Source organism: Diuraphis noxia, unplaced genomic scaffold (assembly GCF_037042655.1).
Source record: "Diuraphis noxia isolate RWA-SAM2 unplaced genomic scaffold, SU_Dnox_SAM2 contig0004, whole genome shotgun sequence".
In the NCBI taxonomy this organism is placed as follows: domain Eukaryota; kingdom Metazoa; phylum Arthropoda; class Insecta; order Hemiptera; family Aphididae; genus Diuraphis; species Diuraphis noxia.
The window spans coordinates 67370218-67390383 of record NW_028301714.1 but is presented as its reverse complement, the minus strand read 5'-3'; the positions used below and the strand labels follow the sequence as shown (position 1 = coordinate 67390383).

The 20166-nt window shown below is 30.5% G+C and overlaps 1 protein-coding gene across 1 annotated transcript; it reads left to right on the top strand.

Moving 5' to 3' along the window:
• The first annotated feature begins 340 nt into the window (after positions 1-340).
• Positions 341-20166, top strand: LOC107171817 (uncharacterized). Its single transcript, XM_089226550.1, has 3 exons — positions 341-1468; positions 15196-15971; positions 18542-20166. The coding sequence occupies exons 1-3, from the start codon at positions 544-546 to the stop codon at positions 19244-19246; spliced, it is 2406 nt and encodes an 801-aa protein (XP_089082676.1). The 5' UTR covers positions 341-543; the 3' UTR covers positions 19247-20166.

Sequence of the window (20166 nt, the reverse complement as noted above, 5' to 3'; positions counted from 1 at the left end):
AATTTGATTTAGTATTTTTATGAAGTATATTTTAAAGCATTAGCACGCCAATTATTAGTCAAATATTATATAAATATTTTATTATAAGATTTTAATAGGTACCTATCGAATTTGCAATCTACGTAAATTATTTCTATTTTTAATTCACTTTGGAATAAGCGTTAAATAGTTTATAAACAGTGAATAAAAAATTACGTTTATATTTAATATGCATCGAGGACATTATATCGTTTTCGCTTGGCAGCGCTGCCTACTTTATGTTCCTTTCAAATACCAACTACGAACCGGTACCACTACTACTTCCACAATTATATACTGCTGTAGTACACCTGGAACTTCGATCATCAGTTATTCTTCAACCGTCTACTTGTTGCGTCTTATTTTCGTGTGTTAGTGAATAGTTGGTGGTGCCGTGTCGTGATTTTTAATGTTTTTGTTTTAATTTTTATAGTTTTAGTTGTTTTAGTAGTTTATCCTATACCTTGTGTATAGCATAATAGTACTTATTCATGTATATCTGTTAACCGGTGAATAAATTCAAATATGAAAAAAGACATAAAAAAAAGTTCGTATTACGTTTGGTTTCTCGGAGCTCAGGAATGTAAGAACGTGAGGGACGTAGAAAGCATAATTCCCGTGATATCGGCTCTGGCTGAAAGGGAAAAGAAAGTGACGCCATACAAGTTCACGCTCCAGGTGAGTCACAGGGGATTAAAGATCGTGCACAACGTTTCGGCGTTGATATCGCTGCCGGGCGGCAAGAGTTCGAAAAGCGACTTGGTCAAGCACCTGATCCCCGATCACGCGGTCACCTGCGTCCACCAGGACGAGGACCTGGTGGCCGTGATCCTGCTCCTCTACAACCCCGTCACCAAGTGGCCCGTCCACGTGCACGTCTATCGGTGCGACACCGTCGAGACGGCCACTCTGCTGTCCGCGCAGCTGCGAATGCTGGTCGACCGGCCGGAGAACAAGAAGAAACTCAACGACATCGAATCGAGACTGCAGTCCAAATCCGAAACGCACGGCGCCGGCGCCCGGAGCGATCGGAAAAGAGAGTCGCCCCCCCATTCGCCCCCTCATCGACAACCGCCGTTGTCGTCGCCCGACGGCGGGTTGACGGGTCCGGGCCACGTGACGACCCTGTACGATTCGTTGGCGGCAGAGTTGAAAAAAAAATTGGGCACCGGTGGCAAGACCGGCGGCGTGCCGATTCTGCTGCCGCCCAGAGATTATGATACCGTGCACAGACACCGGGGAAACCTAAACGGTATCGACTTTCGACGGTGCATGAGTGCAAACATCGTCGGTGTCAACAGCAGTGGTGCAAGACCGCAGCTAGATTTCCGAAGGTCTGGCACGAAAATGGGATCGAGTGGCGGATCTAGCGGCATAGGATCCGATCATGCACCCAGTCCGGAACAATACGAACCGGATAACGCATACGCGGATAACAATTCGTCGTCAGGTATGTACTTATAGCTTATTTCAATACATTGTTAATTATTAAATTAATGTATATAGTGCACGGTTTTCAATTTTTCTTTCTTTTTTTTTTTTTATTCCTTTAAGCCGATGCTATTATACTAAATGTAAGTATATAAGTGCCTATAAAACAAACAATATATTGTATAATTTTGATAGAATAGGTGCTTATAATATATAGGTACATTTTAATGCATTGATAGCTTTTCGGTACGTCAAAGGAACAACTCAATTACTTATTTATTAAGTATTTCAATAGTATATCTATATGCAGTGGCGTAAATTGGGATAAATCGTTAGGGTTGCAATCAGTTTCCCGGTTAGACAGACTTTGGGGGGGGGGGCTAAGCCCCTCATACCCCCCTACAAAGTTTTATATTGTTCTAAATATAATATTCTAAGTAAAAAGTACACAATCTCAACAAAATTATTTCAACCTTAAACATATATAGTATCTATTGGTGACTGGTATGTATTATGAATATACAATAGAAATAGGGTATAATTAATTACCGTCAATAGAATATGTATAATTTTCTTAAACAATTTATGAATACATAAAATACTACAGTTCTTTTAATCTAGACTCTAATAAATAATTGCATCAAACTTGTTCAATAATCATATTATATTACCTGATAATTAAATTTACAGTCAAATATAAATTGTTTTATTTGTCAAAATTGTAGTTTTTATATAATGTAAATCAGTAATATACTTAACCGCTACTTTAAACTTAATGCATACAAATCAAAAGTTATATATGAATTTAAAGTAAAAATAGATGCTTACTTTCGACTTCGATATTTTTACAAGAAATTTGTCTATTTTAGCAAGCTGTTGAAATACTTTTAATTTTGCATCGTTCACGGAATAAGAAATAAATACAAGTGTAAAAAAATAAATGAATATGTAAAACAAATAATAATAATTTTAATCTATAAACATAAAATAGTGAAACACGTTTTCACTATTAATATTCAGCTACCATTGAGATTCGACTCTGCCGATCACAATAAATACATATTGGTATGTATATATTAATAGAAAATGGTCAAAAACAAAACTATAAGAAAATGTGGAAAGTATATAATATAATAATAATTCCAGTGATTCAAAACAAAATAAAAATTTGTTCTCAAAATATAAACTAGTCAATGAATTAAATAATTATTGATATTGTATTTTTTTGAAAACTGAAATTGTGATTTTCGGGGACGCAAAAAGGTACTCTTGCAACTCTATAATATTTTCAGAGGTCGCAAATGCAACTCCGTGTGACCCCCAGTTTACGCCACTGTCTATATGACTAACTAATAAATTCTCATTTTCAAGTATGAAACCAGTTTTAATAATTCGTCATTTCTATACAAATTTATTATTATTTTATGTTTTTTAAATACCGTTCATTTTACTACTACAAAATCTGATAATGGCGAAATAAAAGTTTACGATCTTACTGTAAATCTAATTGTTCATGTTAAAATGAATGTGGTTATATTAAACTAATTTTGACCATTAAATAATTCTAGTATTTACTATTTAACAATATTTTAATGTATTTTATATTCATAAATCAATATAATAAAATATTGTGATCATTAAGTATTGGTAGGTTCATTATCATTGTTATCATCATTTTTTACGATTCAAATCCAAACATAGTAGGTTACCCTTTCCTACCAGTTTTACTGGTATTTTCATATTATATTAAATGATGCTCTTTAAACTCCAACTCGTACCCGGTACACCATAAGTTAACTTAACATAACCGTGAATATCTCATACGTTTGGTCTTTGATGGCTGCCGTTATCCATTATATTTTAAATAGGTATTGAAAATTGAAATAATGTGTATATACGTATGGACGCAAACAATTTTTCTCGAGGACGCAAATGTGTGATATGTGCAGACATCTACATTGAGAATAACAATTAAGAATACCACTTATTCCATTAGATATATTGATCCCGTTTACATATTATTTATAGATTTATTAACTAAACTGTAAAAATATGTATTACTCGTTTGTTTTTAAATCACAGTTAAAAACGTTATCGTTAAAGTCTATAAATTCATGATTTTATAAAACTAAACACTAAGACTAAGTATTACTAAATATCTATACTTATCCTATGTGATTTATATATTATATTTGAAATGTAATATCTTTATGATATTATATATAGTACTATATCTGCGACCTACCTATTTTGAATTTTTATAACATATGATGTTCTTATGTAAATATTTATAATGCTTTTGGGGCATAATATATATTTGAACCCTAACCTTTGCTGTTTTAGTAGTTAGATGGTTTTATGTAAATATTTTCCCATTATATAATAATAGTCTCTTATAATACTGTAATAATATATCAGTATGTACTAGATGACTTTAAAAATAAATTGTTTATTAAACTGAATATACTGATGAATTGGGGGGATATAAAATGTAATAAATATCGGTACCTACGCTTGGTTACTAAGCTACAAAATACATCATAATAGTATCAGTATAGTACATTTAAAATCATAATAGGTAGGTACCAAATCTATATATATTATTTCTATTTTGAATTGAAATAAAAAAAATAATTTTAAATATGTTTTAATGATACGATACCCAAACGTTTATATGTGGGTCAAACGATTGTTGTCCTCTTTTAAGCCACCCAACCAGCTTTAGCACGTGCCACATATGCGATAGCTCATAAAAATTAGCTGAACATAATAGGCATAGCATGCAGCGACTTTCTAATGACGTTTTTTTATTATCAAGTATAATATAGTCAAATCCTGCATTTTTTGTTACCAGACTTTTAGCAAAAGGGAAATCAATTCATTACAATATATTAATGTTGTCAGTTTATAAATGTTTTCCTAATGTTATAAAGCAATGTAAACATTCTGGAACAATATAAACTGATTTATATTTATAAATAGGTGCTCTTTTTACTAGAAAAATCAACAATTATTTAACTCTTATAAAAATATTAACATATACCGATGCGAGCACAAATATTTCATTAGTTGAGAGAAAATCTAAAGATTTTAGATTCTGAACGTTTATTCTATGACCAAGCAAAGGTACCTTCGTACCGGATTAAGCCCAGTGGACTGTCTCTTCACATCTATAGTTTTATACTTCTTGTAATAATTATTGTATCTAATTGTATCGATTAGTTAAGCTTATAAATGTTCAACCCATATAACAGATAGCCCGAATAAAAAAATAGTGGCAAAAAAGATCTTGAGCATGTAGCGATGACGTTATTTGTTTTACAACGTACCTACTACGAGCTTCTTTTAGAAATAACATTATTGGGGCAATAAAAAAATTAATTCAATATGCTTTATCTAACACATGTAAAATATTTTTATATAAAACTAATGTATAAAAAGTATCTCTGTACCTACTTAAAATACAACAATATGATTAGAAAATGGTATTCAAATTTCAGTATTATGCTTTCCTGACCATTTTTTTTTTTTTTTTTTTTGGGTAAACCGACTTCCGCCAAGAAATTTATTTTAATGCGATATAATGACCATGTTTAAATTAAAAATAATAATACCTACACTTATCTTATTCAACACCGAGGTGAACAACGATGCGAAACGAGCGTCCAACACACATGATCTCTGTATCACACCATTTTCGTCACGTCGTTGCAAGTTCTAAAAAATACATTCTTAATTCATAGAGAATAGTTGATTAAAAAAACGCGACGTCTCACAGTTGTGCACTATTGGGTCGTATTTGAATATAAATATTAAAATATTTTAGTATTAACAGCTTACAATTGTTATTCATTTCGATTCCAATAATGCTTATTCCGAAGATGTTTTTTTAATTTTAATCAATTAAATCACGGTGATCAGAACACTCAGAACCAAATAAAGTTATTATGCCACAAGAACAATATTATTATACATTTTCATGTACCAATGAAGAATTTTATTATTTTAATATACTCTCCGTACGTTCTGTGAACTCGATGTCTATTATTTCTTTATTTTTTCATCTCTCGGTCGTTATTGTCAATTTTTACGGTGAATCTCTTCTGCCCAAAATAAATCGCATAAGTAGGTACTTCCGTAGTGATCATATTCTCATATAGACTTTAGCTACATCATAGTGCACATCTATACATAATACATTATATCTAGGTATACACTTGTATAATAGTTCTATATAGATAATTCAGCGACAATAGTCAACCGACTGTGACTGAGTATTTCCTTTGAAGTTAGGCGCTGAAAAAAATACCATCTACATCGACCTTGAACGTTCATTCACTTCTTCTCGTCCGTCTTAATTTGGTAAAACTGCTATATCTACGTTTTACACAGCTGTTATGCATTCCACAATAAACGTCTCAGAGTTTCCTCTCCCCGCCGGCCACACACACAAATTCTTCAGAATCATTGTTCTCTTTACATCTCTTTAATGTTTAAATTTATGTATTAGTTCATTAGACGTAAACTCATTACACAAAATATATCATAATATTATATTAGGTTGAGGTAAAACGTATGAATATAATAAAATATTGTATTATATGGGTAGTATAATGGTATTTCATTGGTTCATCTCGATCGTCGCGTTTTCTAATCGACACGTACACAGCTTGTTATGATCATTATTACAGCGAGAGTGAGTTTATCTTCCACGTTTTTATAATAATAATAATAATAATTGTGAAAAAGACATGCACACATTAAATAGGTATGCATTATGTTGGGCATAAGCGTATGATAATTATTGTAAAGGCGTACATCGCCACCATCATCATAATTTATAACAATAATAATATAATATAAACATTATGTAGAATGTATAGGTACCTATACGTTTTAACGGTGCTGCATACGTCGTAGTGGGTGTAACAGGATGACAAATAAGAAACCGGTTTTTTGGATTTACATCATGTAGCACCGACTCTGGTAGGTACAATAATAATAATACGTGTACGGTTCACGCACAGGACCTCGTCCTAGACGGGACACTTCAGGCACTGGCGCGTATTATATTATGCTGCACAATGCACAGGTATACGATTGCATTCATTGTGTGATGATATTATTTGACATGCTTTACGAATTGCGTCGTTTAAAACTATAATATGTATTATTTAATATATGCAATATACGTATAGGAATTAGAAAGAAGTTTTTAGTCTTAAATTGTTTATTCTGTTTATTTATATATAAATAAACAGTAGAAGAATCATTTAAAAAAATATATTATATAAAATAATAATTTTATTAACAACAGTTATTATTAACAGAAAACAAGCGTCTTTTGTGAAGAAAACGAAACATCACGATGTTAAGATAATATTAAAAATCTACCTGCGGGCCTGTGCCAAGTATTTTTTCCACACAAGTTTTTTAAATTTAATGCACGTTGATTACATAATTTAATCAAACCTCTGCTACTTATAATATAATTATACACTATCCACTATTACCCTTCGATGGAATTTGAACAATAAATTATGAGTATTAAATAGCTATACACAATACTCAATACGTAATAAATTATTTTTTGATTCTGAGCGGAGCGAGAGGAATGTATTGGTTTTACAATGATGATTATTTCTTTTTTTTTCCTTTTTATTCTGTAAACACTTTTTCTCCCTCTAAACTTGCTCAAAAGTATCAAGTGTAGAATCTTTTCTAAAAGGTTGTATTCATATGATGTTAATCTTATTTAAAACACGCTTTAAAAAAAAAAAAAAAACTTAAAAATATTCAAAAAGTAACCAATAATAAATAATTATGCATATTTTAAAATGCAATTATAAAAATGTATTATTTATTAAAATTTGAATGGCTTTCATTCAGTCAATTTTGATTTTAGAGCCATGGTTAATTGACCAAAATGTCTTTAAAAAAATCAGTCTATCCGAATTTGGTATCAAAAATACCGGTTGATACTGATGAAAAAGTTAAAAATTTGAAATTTTTCTGAAAATGTGTATTTATAGACCACTATAGCTAGTAAAAAAAATTTGATTTATTCCAACATAATCCGGTCGAGAAATTCAGTGTTCCCTAAATTGGTGAACACACGGTATATATATATGCGTTTGAATGTGGATTTTGTGATAAGGATTTAAAAGTGTTAAAATACAACACCAGAACTGTGTTCAAATTCATAAAACAACTAATCATTTAGTCGTTTGCAGGCCATTTTGATCGAGTCATTCTGACAAAAACATGTTTTAAAGATAACTCTATAGAGACTGGATTCATGTACCACTTATTTTAAACTTTAATATTTTAAGTATCTAACACGTTCCTGACACCTGTAGGAGCTGTATCTATATAATTGTGCAGGTATTCGTATTTGTTTGAAACAGAACTCGGCCGGCCTTTATAAATTGTATATAGTACATTATAGGTACCTATATATATATATATTTGTGAATGATGCGATTTTGTAATCATACAATTGGATAGACTAGTAATAATTTATTACACAGTGAGGTAAATTTCAGAAGTATCCTGACTGCGCGCGTGTACTTCGTAATTCTAATACATAGCCAATATAGGTAATGAATTGGCAACGATAGTGTTGCGAAAGAAATTCATATATATTAAAAATCAATGACCTATGTCTTATACGGTGATAGAAGTATTATTGAGTAACGATTTAGTTGATTTTCTTTTAAAATAAGTACCTATTATATTTTCAACACTTATTATCTATTTGAATTTACTAAAATTTACTTGTAACTCTGCCATCTGCTATGAATTTCCACAACTATTATTTGAATTTAATAAGTTAGTTACATTTTTTTAAACTATATTTTAATACAACCTTTTTTTATTAACACAGTAATAATTCGAACGAATAGTACAAAAAATATCTCATTCATTTTTATCATAGATTCCCTATACAAATATAACTTTTTTTTTTACTTCAATTGTTTTTGTTAAACAGCCATAATATTAATAAATTTAATAAACTTTAGAGGATCTAACAATGCCCCACTAACTAGTAAACAAAAATCAAGTTGATTAAATAACGAACTACGTGATTCAAAAATCAAAAATACTATTTTATCGGTCCGTATTATAATAAGGACCTGTCCTAACCAGATCATGCGTACAATGATGTAAAACATTGATGCAGTCAGTTAAAAAAAACTTCATTACTTATTTTATATATTTTATTACATAAGATTTTTAAAGTAAATTATAATATTTTATGTAATGATATTACCTAACTGTGTACTGAATTAGCTTAGAATTTACTTTTAACGTGTTTATTTTGATGAAATATTACCTATATACATTAGGTATGTCCGGAATTACCGTATCGGGTGACAAATTAATACATAATGAATAAATGTGGTTTTTTTTCAACAGTAATCTATAAGAAATGTTCGTCATAAAATTCGATATGAAATATATACTATTTGAATATAGGTACAGTTAAGTCACGGTCTCACAGAGATAATATTATGAGTGATACAGAATTTGAAGGAAGTATGTATTAAATAATGTTTATTACACATTTACACTACATATATTTGTGGCAAAGTATCAATAGGAATTTTAAAAATATATGCCTATCCATTTTCAGTATAGGTACCTATTACCTAATGTAAATATTGATAATAATTAAAAATATTATTAAGTATTGTAGAAGATGTTTTATATTTTTGTTTACTTGACATATAAATTACGCTGCACTTCTAAATTTCACTATTTATTAGAAGGTTGGTGTATCAGAGGTCATTTTCGTGTCTACATAATAAAACACGAATATAAACACGATGAGAAGTAGAAACTTCACCGTCCAAGATACATTATCTTGGTTTATAACTGCTAACCCGAGGTGGTTCCTATACAGAATATAATATATAGCTGATGACCTATTTTTTGAGCGTTGTATGTATAATAATCAATATATTATTATATGTATATCGAAGTATTTAAGTGTCTACATAATATATCATTGTCTACACATACGAAATAAGATTTACTTGGGTATAAATTGTGGACATAATATAACCATATTAATATGTAGGTATGGTATGCACATTATACACTGTATAGTTATATATGTATGACATACATAATATAGGTACCTATACGACATACGTGTCCCTATAAATTTTGTTCGTAATGTGAATGATGAAATGGCTTCCACTACTGCTCGATTGTGCAAATGTATTTAGTTCTCATCGCGTGAATACGTAATGCTGTGATGCTTTATAATATTTTATAATTTCTATGTTTTACTCACGAAAGTAATATATTTTATGTGTATATATATATATATATATGTATATTGATGATTGATAGTTAAAAAAAAATACATTATTTTATTAGAAAATCTTAAATTAGGCGTATCTCCCATAACACGATGAAATAATATTTAATTATATACATATATTGTATTATATATATAGTATATAACTATATGTCTATATATACGATATATTCTGTAATCGTATATTCACGTAGCTGCAGCGCAAAACTTGATTGTAAAAATCTATATTCCTAAAATGTACTTTACTCAAACATTGTCCTGTTTTACTTATTATTATTATCATTTATTTATTTGATTAAACTTTAATACAATTAATTAATGATGTATTAATGTAATTATCTTAAATGTATATTTTCACTTTAAAAGTAAGACTTGTTATCTCCTCCATAAGACTAGGCTTTTTTTAAATGAAAATGTAATATATAATGTTTATCGATAAAATATTAATATTAATTTTTTTCAGTTTATGATTATGTAACAACCACCAAGATTTAATCAATACTTAGGACGTAAAATACTAAATATTATTTATACATACAAATGGTCCATGATGGGGTGGGGCTTTAGACATCTTAATTCCTCTTTGGTTACGCCATTTAATATACCTAATAAAATTAGGTAAGTATAGGTACAGTATGCAACGTACAGGAAATCGATCTTTTTAGAATCTATTTTTCGTTTTATTTATCCAATATCCGAAATATATTATAACAATTAATATTACATTATAAATGTCAGTATCTATTTGTTTTTAAGTTTCGTTCACAAATTATCAATAAAAATATTGTCTATGTAGGCAAAAATAACAATTAACGTAAAAAAATGGTGTTTAATTTTAATGTTCAACTTTGAATATTTTCTTGTTTCTTGTAGGGAGGTACGAATAGTATAAATAACTATGATGTAATGAATAGATAATTTGGTAACTATTTGGGTAGGTGATATAAGTACTTAAATAGACCAATTATAATTTTATGGTTTTGCTATTATGTTTAATTTTTATTATCTTTACAAATTACTCGTTTTAGGTAATACCAATAGCAGTACAAAAAAATCCCAATTACCTCTTCACCAGAATATATTATCATTAATTATCCTTGATGTAATTGCAATAGTCAACGTACCTATAGTTTGTTATTTAATTGGAAAGTCTGCAGTAGCCAAATACCCGAATTCAAAATATTTATAGTGCAAATATTTTAATGAAGCTTTTTCAACATAATATATAATTATTGGTCACAATTTTACCACGGTTTATTACTAAATACACTTTTGTATTAATTTATCTTTAATGGTTAACTACCAAAAGGTGTGAAATCTAAACAATTTTACAAATTTTTGTAGGTATTGTTGAAAGTCATAAAAAATAATATTGTCCTCACTCATCAAAATTCAACAGATTTAATATTTTTCTTTTTTTTTTTTAAAGAAGGAGTTTTATAAAATACCTATTTTTAAATTTTGAAAATGGTACTGTTACGTTTTGTACCTATATATTGGGTATTTATTTATTTTTTAATACTTGTTGATTATTATTAAATGAACCTAATTATTATTATTATTTCAGCAAATTTTCAATACTATTTCTATAATGACTACATTTTATATTTGTGTAAAAATACTATAATTTATTATATGTACTATAATTTACTATATTTTTTTGATTAAAAATACTATAATATTTGTAATCAATTGTACCTACCATTAATTTATAAAAATACCTAAGCAATGCCAGTTATAGCATAAGACAGGGAGCGTCGTATATCTTTATAAAAAGTTGATAATTTAATGAAATGGCTAGGTGGCTTAATTTTTTTTCAGAATTGAAATTGCAACTCTCAAAAAGTTTACTTAAGCCGGTCGACGGCTCGACGTATTACCCTAGCTGCATTGGCAAAACAATAATAATAGTAATAATACATTTTAATGAGTTTCCCAAAAACGCCGGGCAAAGTAAACATCACGGACCGGCCAATGTGCATCACAATGTCCGTAACATATAATAATATACATAATAAACGAAAAGGAGATTAAATCCTCCGCACGCCGTGCGCAGTTGAATTCTGCAGACCGTAAAAGCTTAATACCCTATGCCACAGACGCGATAACCGGCTTCATTCAATTCAACTCTTTTATAACATATTATTGTACCATTACACGTGGAGGATATTAAATAGAACCCTGCCGATGTATCATAATAATATTATCCTTTTCGGTTTGACCGTATGTCAAACCGTATTTTGGTTCTGAATGCCTTTTGGTAGATGGTAAAGAGAGCTGCTAGCTGCAGTGATAGCGCCCGAGCGCAAGACTTTCACACTGCACGATTCTTTTCCAAAGATAGTTATTATGTTGTATTATATAGACACGCTGTCCTAGTCACAGAGATCGTCGATACGATGAAAATCGCCTTTTTCTCGTCCAAAGACGACGATCAGCATCGCAGGCCATCATGACATCATGTACATTATTGATTATATAACATAATATCTGTATATTATATCAATAATTGACATTTGACTGCGTGAGTATTCATCACTACAAATCACGATGCAACATCGAAGATATTTTTATAATTTATGTTTGTTTTCTTCAACACACATGACACGTATACATAGTATGTGTTTTTCCTATACCGTCAAATCAGACGAAATATTACAATCACAGTAGTACACGTCGTATTTACCATCAGAAATATTACGCATTATCGTGTATAATATAATACTTTTAAATTTTAATTGTCATTTATAAAATACATATTATGATACACGTGGCGATACCGTATGCGTATAAATCCTCATTCCTCGTGCGTAATTAATTTTTGTTTTATTTTAATGTAAACTGTTGACTTCACGTTTCTCCGTCTATTATAGCGAAATAATCATTATAGAAATATCGATTGTAAAAAGAAACACAAGTATACGTTACTGCATGCCAAGTTGAATAGCGGTTTGTGGCCCGGAGCATACATCAGTAAAATTCATCTGGTGCACTTTCTCCGTACATATTTTTAGTAATCTCCGGTACACAACTATTTAGACTATATAATTATCTAATTAACAAGACATGTTTATTATACAATTATATATAAATCGTATATAATTTTAAAACAATAATGGTTTATAATGATTTTTTAATACCTAATTAGTTATTTTAATTTAATAATAATAAATTTTTGTATGTTTATTGAAATATGAATTTTAAATAAAAATTTAATTTTAAAATTCTTCACTCTATTTAAGTTTGGTATATAAATCTCATAAGCCATTTATTATAATTTACTAGTTAAAGGAGACGAGAAGGAAAGTAATAATTGCCTCCTCCTTTAAATTATATATTTTATAATTTGTACTTAAAATAATATTTTTTATCTACTGAACGTATTATTTATTTTAGATCCTAATTCTCTTGCTAATTTTGTCACTGAAATATTAGTGTTTTATTTAGTAATTTATTGCAGAAGAAAAAAATTTAATTTCAAGTTTGATTTTTTTCTGTCACTTTCCGATAAACAACATAATATCTTGTACACATTGTCTTTCCATGAGTATCGGCGTAACTTGAGTAATTTTTGTTGGTGGCAAAATCTATGTATAATTATATGTATATATTTTTAACATGAGTATTCTTAAAAATATTCACAAATCGCAAATAGGAAAACTTACAATCATCCAACTGTAATCATACGATATAATCGTATAATCTAATCGCAATTCTGATTGTTATAATAACAATCAACAGAAGACAATAGGAATTTAATCGATTATTTTTTTTCGATATGTATATAATTAATCATTTTAACGTTATGTTTTACCATACAAAATTGAACTACTAAAAAATACTTTTTTGATGATATAATTAATTTATATAAAAAGGGAACAATGCCTCTTCAATATGTTTAGAGGTATAGACAGACCCCCGTTGTCACATTATGCATTTATATACCTCAACATTTTACGCCCATGTTTGTTTAAAATTCAATTTAAAATTTTAGCAACTTTTATAGCTGATAGCTATGGGTTATTATTTTATTAAGGCATATTTGTTATTTGTATAAAGGGACAATTTCATAGTAGCAATATACACATAAAAACATATACAGGTTTGTAAAAAACATAGGTGTATATTACGTGTAGTATGATAAATAATAATAATAGTATTATAGTACATCGTAGTTCAATACAATTCCGTGGCTTTTGGTGTACGATTTTATTTCGTGGCGAACAGCCAATTCATACGTAATCTGACCTCTTTCTCATGCCCTCTTATAGTGGATGAATAAAAAACCGTGTGAATTGTGCCGGATAGACGATTAAATTTAAACTACAATTGTTTTGCCACAAAATATATCGCAAATGTATAGTGTAAACACAAAAACAGCGAGTAGGTACAACTGTTTTTATCTATCGATACGCACAACCTGAGTTCAATATACCTACCTGTATGGTTATTTGTAACAAATTCGATGCGTTTAACCAATCATATCCGCATAGGTGGTTTTGTTTGTGGTCATATTTTATGCGTAGGTATATCATTGTAAAGGTAATAATAATAATAAGTCTATGCAGGTTTATAGTATAATTTACTAGGTGATTGGGTGACGTCGTCAAGAGAAAGGAATCTCTTGAGGTAAAAATATAGAATTTTAGATTTCTAGGCAAACTGTATTAAACCGGTTAATCGAAACAACACCTATAAAACATTTTATTTAGTGTATAACAACAGCAACTTTAAAAGTTCTTATTTGCTAGAGGTGTTATTAAAGAGTGTTGGTTCGAAATTGTTCAGAATATTGAGTAGTTTATATAACGTATTACTGTTTGTTCATAATACCTGAAAAGTCGTTTTTTTCATCAGGCTTATTGTAATATGTAATGGAAACCAATTAATATACATTTATGATTTGTTAATAAGCCATTTTTTCATATAATTTCCGTCATATCGAAAAAATTATTAAATTACAATAACATACAGCGTTAACTAATTTTATTGGACGTTTATTATAACAAACTATTTATAACCATTTATATTATTATAAGAACAAACTAGTAGGTAAATCGTACTATTGTATTAATAAATAATTATCAAAGTCTCCTAAAATATTGTGTTATTTTTGTTGAAGTAACCTACATAAATATTTTAATTTTAGATAAATGACTGTTATGGTTGCCTAACTAGTTTAACTAGTCTAATAATTCCAATAATAATTTATAACCTCACTTGTTGTCCTTAAACGGTTTCGTAAGCTATATAGTAATTTTCTACGTGTTGAGTGAATAATGACGATGATGACACCCATACTTAATAGTTGTATTCTGAATGAATAATAATTATTTTAGTTAGATACCTACGAGGCTACGACCTACCTATCTATACAACACGCATTTTTTATACGACAATTTTAATTTATTTTTCAGATGATGACTGGAACGCTAGTCCGTTAGAAGAACCATTGTTTGCAAAGCCTACTAGTGACCATCCGTTACCCAGAATTAGGAGACAAGACAGTGGCGTTGACAGTAGCAGTAGCCCAGTGACATCGCCAGAAAAAGACTATTACAATGGGAGACAAGAAGTGCAACAACACATCAATGTTTCAAATGTTAAACGTCAAAACTTTAGTAATAGCAATAACAACAACAACAACATTGCACCAAACCTGAGGGAAAAATATTCAGATCGTAACGTTGCGCTGGTCCAACCGAGACCGAGAAACAGTGAAGTGGCCAAGAACGTTGCACCGACGCCCTTAACCGCACCTGAATACAGGAAAAAGCCTGTAGAAATCAGGCAAAGAACACCGTCTCCAAGTCGTTCGACAGTCAGAGAATCCCCGCGCGAGAGATTCAAGGACGCTAAAGAAAAGTTCCTCATGTTGGAAAAAGAACGGATCGACGAGCAACGATCTGAACTAAAAAAGCGTCTTGAACGACAACGCAAAGAAAACGCAACGCCCATGATCCGAGCAGTGGTCAGAGACTCTTGCAATTGGTCACGAAGTCACCATTCTGACGACGACGAAATAGTTAGGAATCGATATGATGACGATGGTGATTATGACGACGGTCATTTTGACCACCAGGCGGTAAAAAATTACAGAAAAACCAATAGACCGAGAGAAGGTTTGGATACTGCAGATTACAATGGTGGTTATTCAAAACCAATTTCCAATAGACAGCCTAGAAACTTCCAGGTAAATTTTAATTTTAAAATGAAACACAGCTCTTATGTTCACATAGGCATTTAATGACGATAAAAAGTGGACTATTTTGATTTGTATAATTGGTAACTTTCATTTTTAATATTAAATAATAATACAATTCATCGTATTTAAGTCAATATTATATACAAGCAGATTCATGATCTATATTATTTTTTTCTGATCGCTAAAAAAAAAAAATAACGATTTATATATATTTGTACAAACATTTCATATTATTGTCCTAAAATGCACATGTTTTATGAGTCGCAGTTAAAAACTTTTTTATTTGTACGAATAAGGTAAGCAAAAATAAACCCCATTGACAGTCTCCAAAAAATACCTGACGTCTACAGTTATTATAATAATCAATATTATATTTTGTATCGACTATATAGTGTCTATTAGATATAGATTCGAGTGAAATAAAGAAACAGTTGCATTATTATTTTATTAAGTTATAACTGCGGTCTAAGACCATCAGTACTATTGCGGTTACTTTTACTGTTAACGTAATTTATTGATGAATAGAATTACAACTCTTGCATATTATTTGAAATAAAACCATACATTTTACCTACAGTGTATTGTTTCAAAATAATTCCCACCAAACACGTGATTTTATTCTTCTAGAAAGGAGATCCCCTTTATTTATAGGTGGCCCCATTATTAATTCATGCAAACTAAAACATTAAAAGGACGTCGTACCCACATTATGTTGTGTTATCTTCGTCTTACTGCCGCATAAACATATACCAACATGTACGTTTAGCTGTTCTAATTTTGTGTGGTTAGCTTTAATAGTAGAGTGAGTGAGTTGGTCAATTAACAAAGTTGAAAGTAAAATCGTTATCTATGTTCTCACGTTAGTTTATTTTTGATATTTAAATTGAGTTATCAGCATTTTTGAATTTTGATAATTTACTTAGTTACTTATAACTAGCTTACGAATTAAAATAGCGTAAATATCAAACGAGAGGACACAGGTTATATGTTATTTTTTTTAATTTTAAAATAGAATATTTAAAATCTGTAACATAAGCACAATGATCAAATAGAATTTTTTTTTTTTTACAAAATATTTATATGGTTTTATATTATGAGGAGGGAGGCTGTCTAGTGGCAGAAACCTCATGCGTGATTGGTGTCAGAGGAGGTTTTGTTCTTATATTTAATTTTTAAGTTTTATTATAGGTAAATTCATTCTCATATTTAAGCTAATAACAACACAAAATTGGAACTGTTGAATGTAAATGTTGGAATTTTAAGTATATGCTTAAGTATAGGGCAGAGACAACACATGTGGGTACGATGTCCTCTTAAGTTTGTCTTTTTTGATCTAACTTTTTTACAATGCCTAATTTTTACCTTCTGGACCAATTCCACTCCGCCGTGAGATGTTTTTGGTATTGACTTGGCTACAATCAGATATTATATGGTATACTATTTGGCTATATTTTTTTATTTTACGGTAGTAAATCACTCCATGTAAAAATTTAACTATTGATACTTATGTTTATTTAAGAAAGTGCAATAAAAACAATTTTTATACCGTAAAGACGAATTCGTGGGAATAATAATAATATAGTATAGAATAAGACAGTTATATCAGAACATTTTATTATTGATTCCGATGATATTTATCATACATTTTCTAGCACAAATAGATTTAAATAAATAAATACCTTTAAAAAATTGATTACACAATGCAGTTGTATAAACTAAAGAACTTGATTAGTATAAATAAAAGAAATTTTTTACCAAGCCGCATTGACTAAAATAATATTAATAAGGCCATAATAATATATCGTACTATTTCTTTAAAAGGGATCGATATTCAAAACTGATTTAATGATAAAAATTTCGTAAAAATCGGTCGACTAGTTTTTGTCTTTTTGAGTCTTTACGTCATACATATAAGAACATTATACTTTGTGTTGAAATGGTAAATTATAAACAATAAATTAAATATTATTTTATTTTACTTAAAAAAATCTCACAAGGTGGATCGACAAGTCAAGCACTTTTTTTTCATTTCTGTATATTTATAAACAAAAAATTATTCAAATTGTGTGATCCTAAATGAAACTCACGTGTGAGCCACACTATAACAACCTAATATTAAGCCTAAATCACCTTCCTAGTCTCAAGGACTCTATTTAATATTTATATAATTTTGTATTGAAATTGGTCCCGTAATTTTTGAGATTAGCCGTAATAGTAATAAAAAAAATAGTAAAAAGGTACACATTATAAATTAACGATTTTTGATGTAAGTACCTAATGATCCCTATAAATTATAAATGTCTATTATAACTTATTAATATATATATATATATATATATTCGTCTTAAATTTGGGGCGGAAGTGCGGGAACCTTAATGGATCCCGGGCTTCAAAAACCTGCTCGTGTGGATCTGTGAGTGGAAGCTCTGTGGCAACACAACACGTTTTAGGATTACCCGTTAGTTAATCGTATATATGCATAACAATATACACAAATGATGCGTATTTCAGTGGACAATTAATTATTAAACTACATCGGTGTTTTTTGTTTTCGACAGCACGATCACGACGAACCCAGACTGGTGCCCAGGAGTTACTCGGCCGAAGAATACCATCATCCGCAGTCGGACCACAGCTACAGGCCACCTCCTCCGGAAGACCAGCGCAAAAGCTCGTCGCGCCGGGCCGGAGCACCGGAAGCCCCCCGAGCGGCGCCCAGGCGGAATCGTTATAACGACGTGTCGCCGCCACCGCCGGAGCTGTCTTCGCGTGCGGCCAACGATTACAAACGGCGGTCGGCCTCGTATGCTTACGAAGATGACGGCGGCTGTTGTCCTCCCCCGAGCTACGGTGGCAGACCGCGCGGCGAACCGGACATCCGGGACACAGACGACGACTGCGACGGTCCGGCGCTGGCGGCATTGGCCGGCCGAGAGTACAAGCGGCGATCGACGGCGTACGCTTACGAGGATCACCACCCGCACCATCACCAATACAAACACCGCGGTCATCAGAACAACCACCAACAACCAGACCTAGGCGGAAGTGGTTACGGCGGCAGACGGGAAACGGTGTCGGACAAGCGGGCGCCCGCGGAGGACTGTCACTCGCCGGTTTCGCCCAGGTACAGGCACAGCTACGCAGAGGCGTATCACAGGCATCAGCACCAGCAGGCACAGCCTCCGCAAGAATCTGCGTACCGTCACAACGGTTCGTTACAGTCGTCGGGCCGAATCGGAATCGCAGCGATACACCCTTACTGATATTTTATGCACAACACATGTGTCATCATCGTTTGTATTGTATACATTTAATGTGGGATGTAGGTGACAACACGCAACTGAAGAACACAATGCAATATAAAAATAATAATCTATCGTTTGCATACTGATTAACCCACTGATTACCGCGAGTGCAATATCATATTATGAATACAGCACGAAGACGATAATAATATCAAATTATGTATTTTTTCTTGTTTTCTTATTGTTTTCTATTTTTACCAATATAATTTTTTTGTTAATAACGTTATTATAATTTGTTGTAAATGTTGCGCAGATTACATATAATACTGCAGTTAACGTTTAAGAATGACAAAAAACAATTTAAAACCTAAGCGATATTATCTATTTTTTTTATACTTATAATGCAGTTATAAGCTTTTGTTTTTTTTTTTCAAAATAATTTGAAATATTATGACATAAACATAATATAACATTTTATTATGACAATATACATATGAATATAATATGAATGAAGATAATTTCATAGTCTATACTAAAACTATCACCAAAAAATATTGTTGTTGTTGAATAAATATCAAATAATGAATCACTACCTACTTAATATTATTGATAAGCATCATTTAAAGTATCTATTAATGAATCAATTGGAGTAATATTTAAGAAAGCAAAAATCTAAGCAATTATACAACACCTAATTTTTTTCAACGAGATGAAAATATTGCCTTAATATATCGAAACAAAAATCTGTTTGTGGCATAATAATAATAATAAAACAAGATAATACTTAAGAAACCATGGAAGAATCGTGTAGATCATATTATTGTAAATTGTTTTGCTCAGTTATTATTAAATGCAGTCATTATTTTATTATACACGTCATAATAATATATGTAGGTACTTATACAATATAATAAACGAATTAGTACATTATTATAATA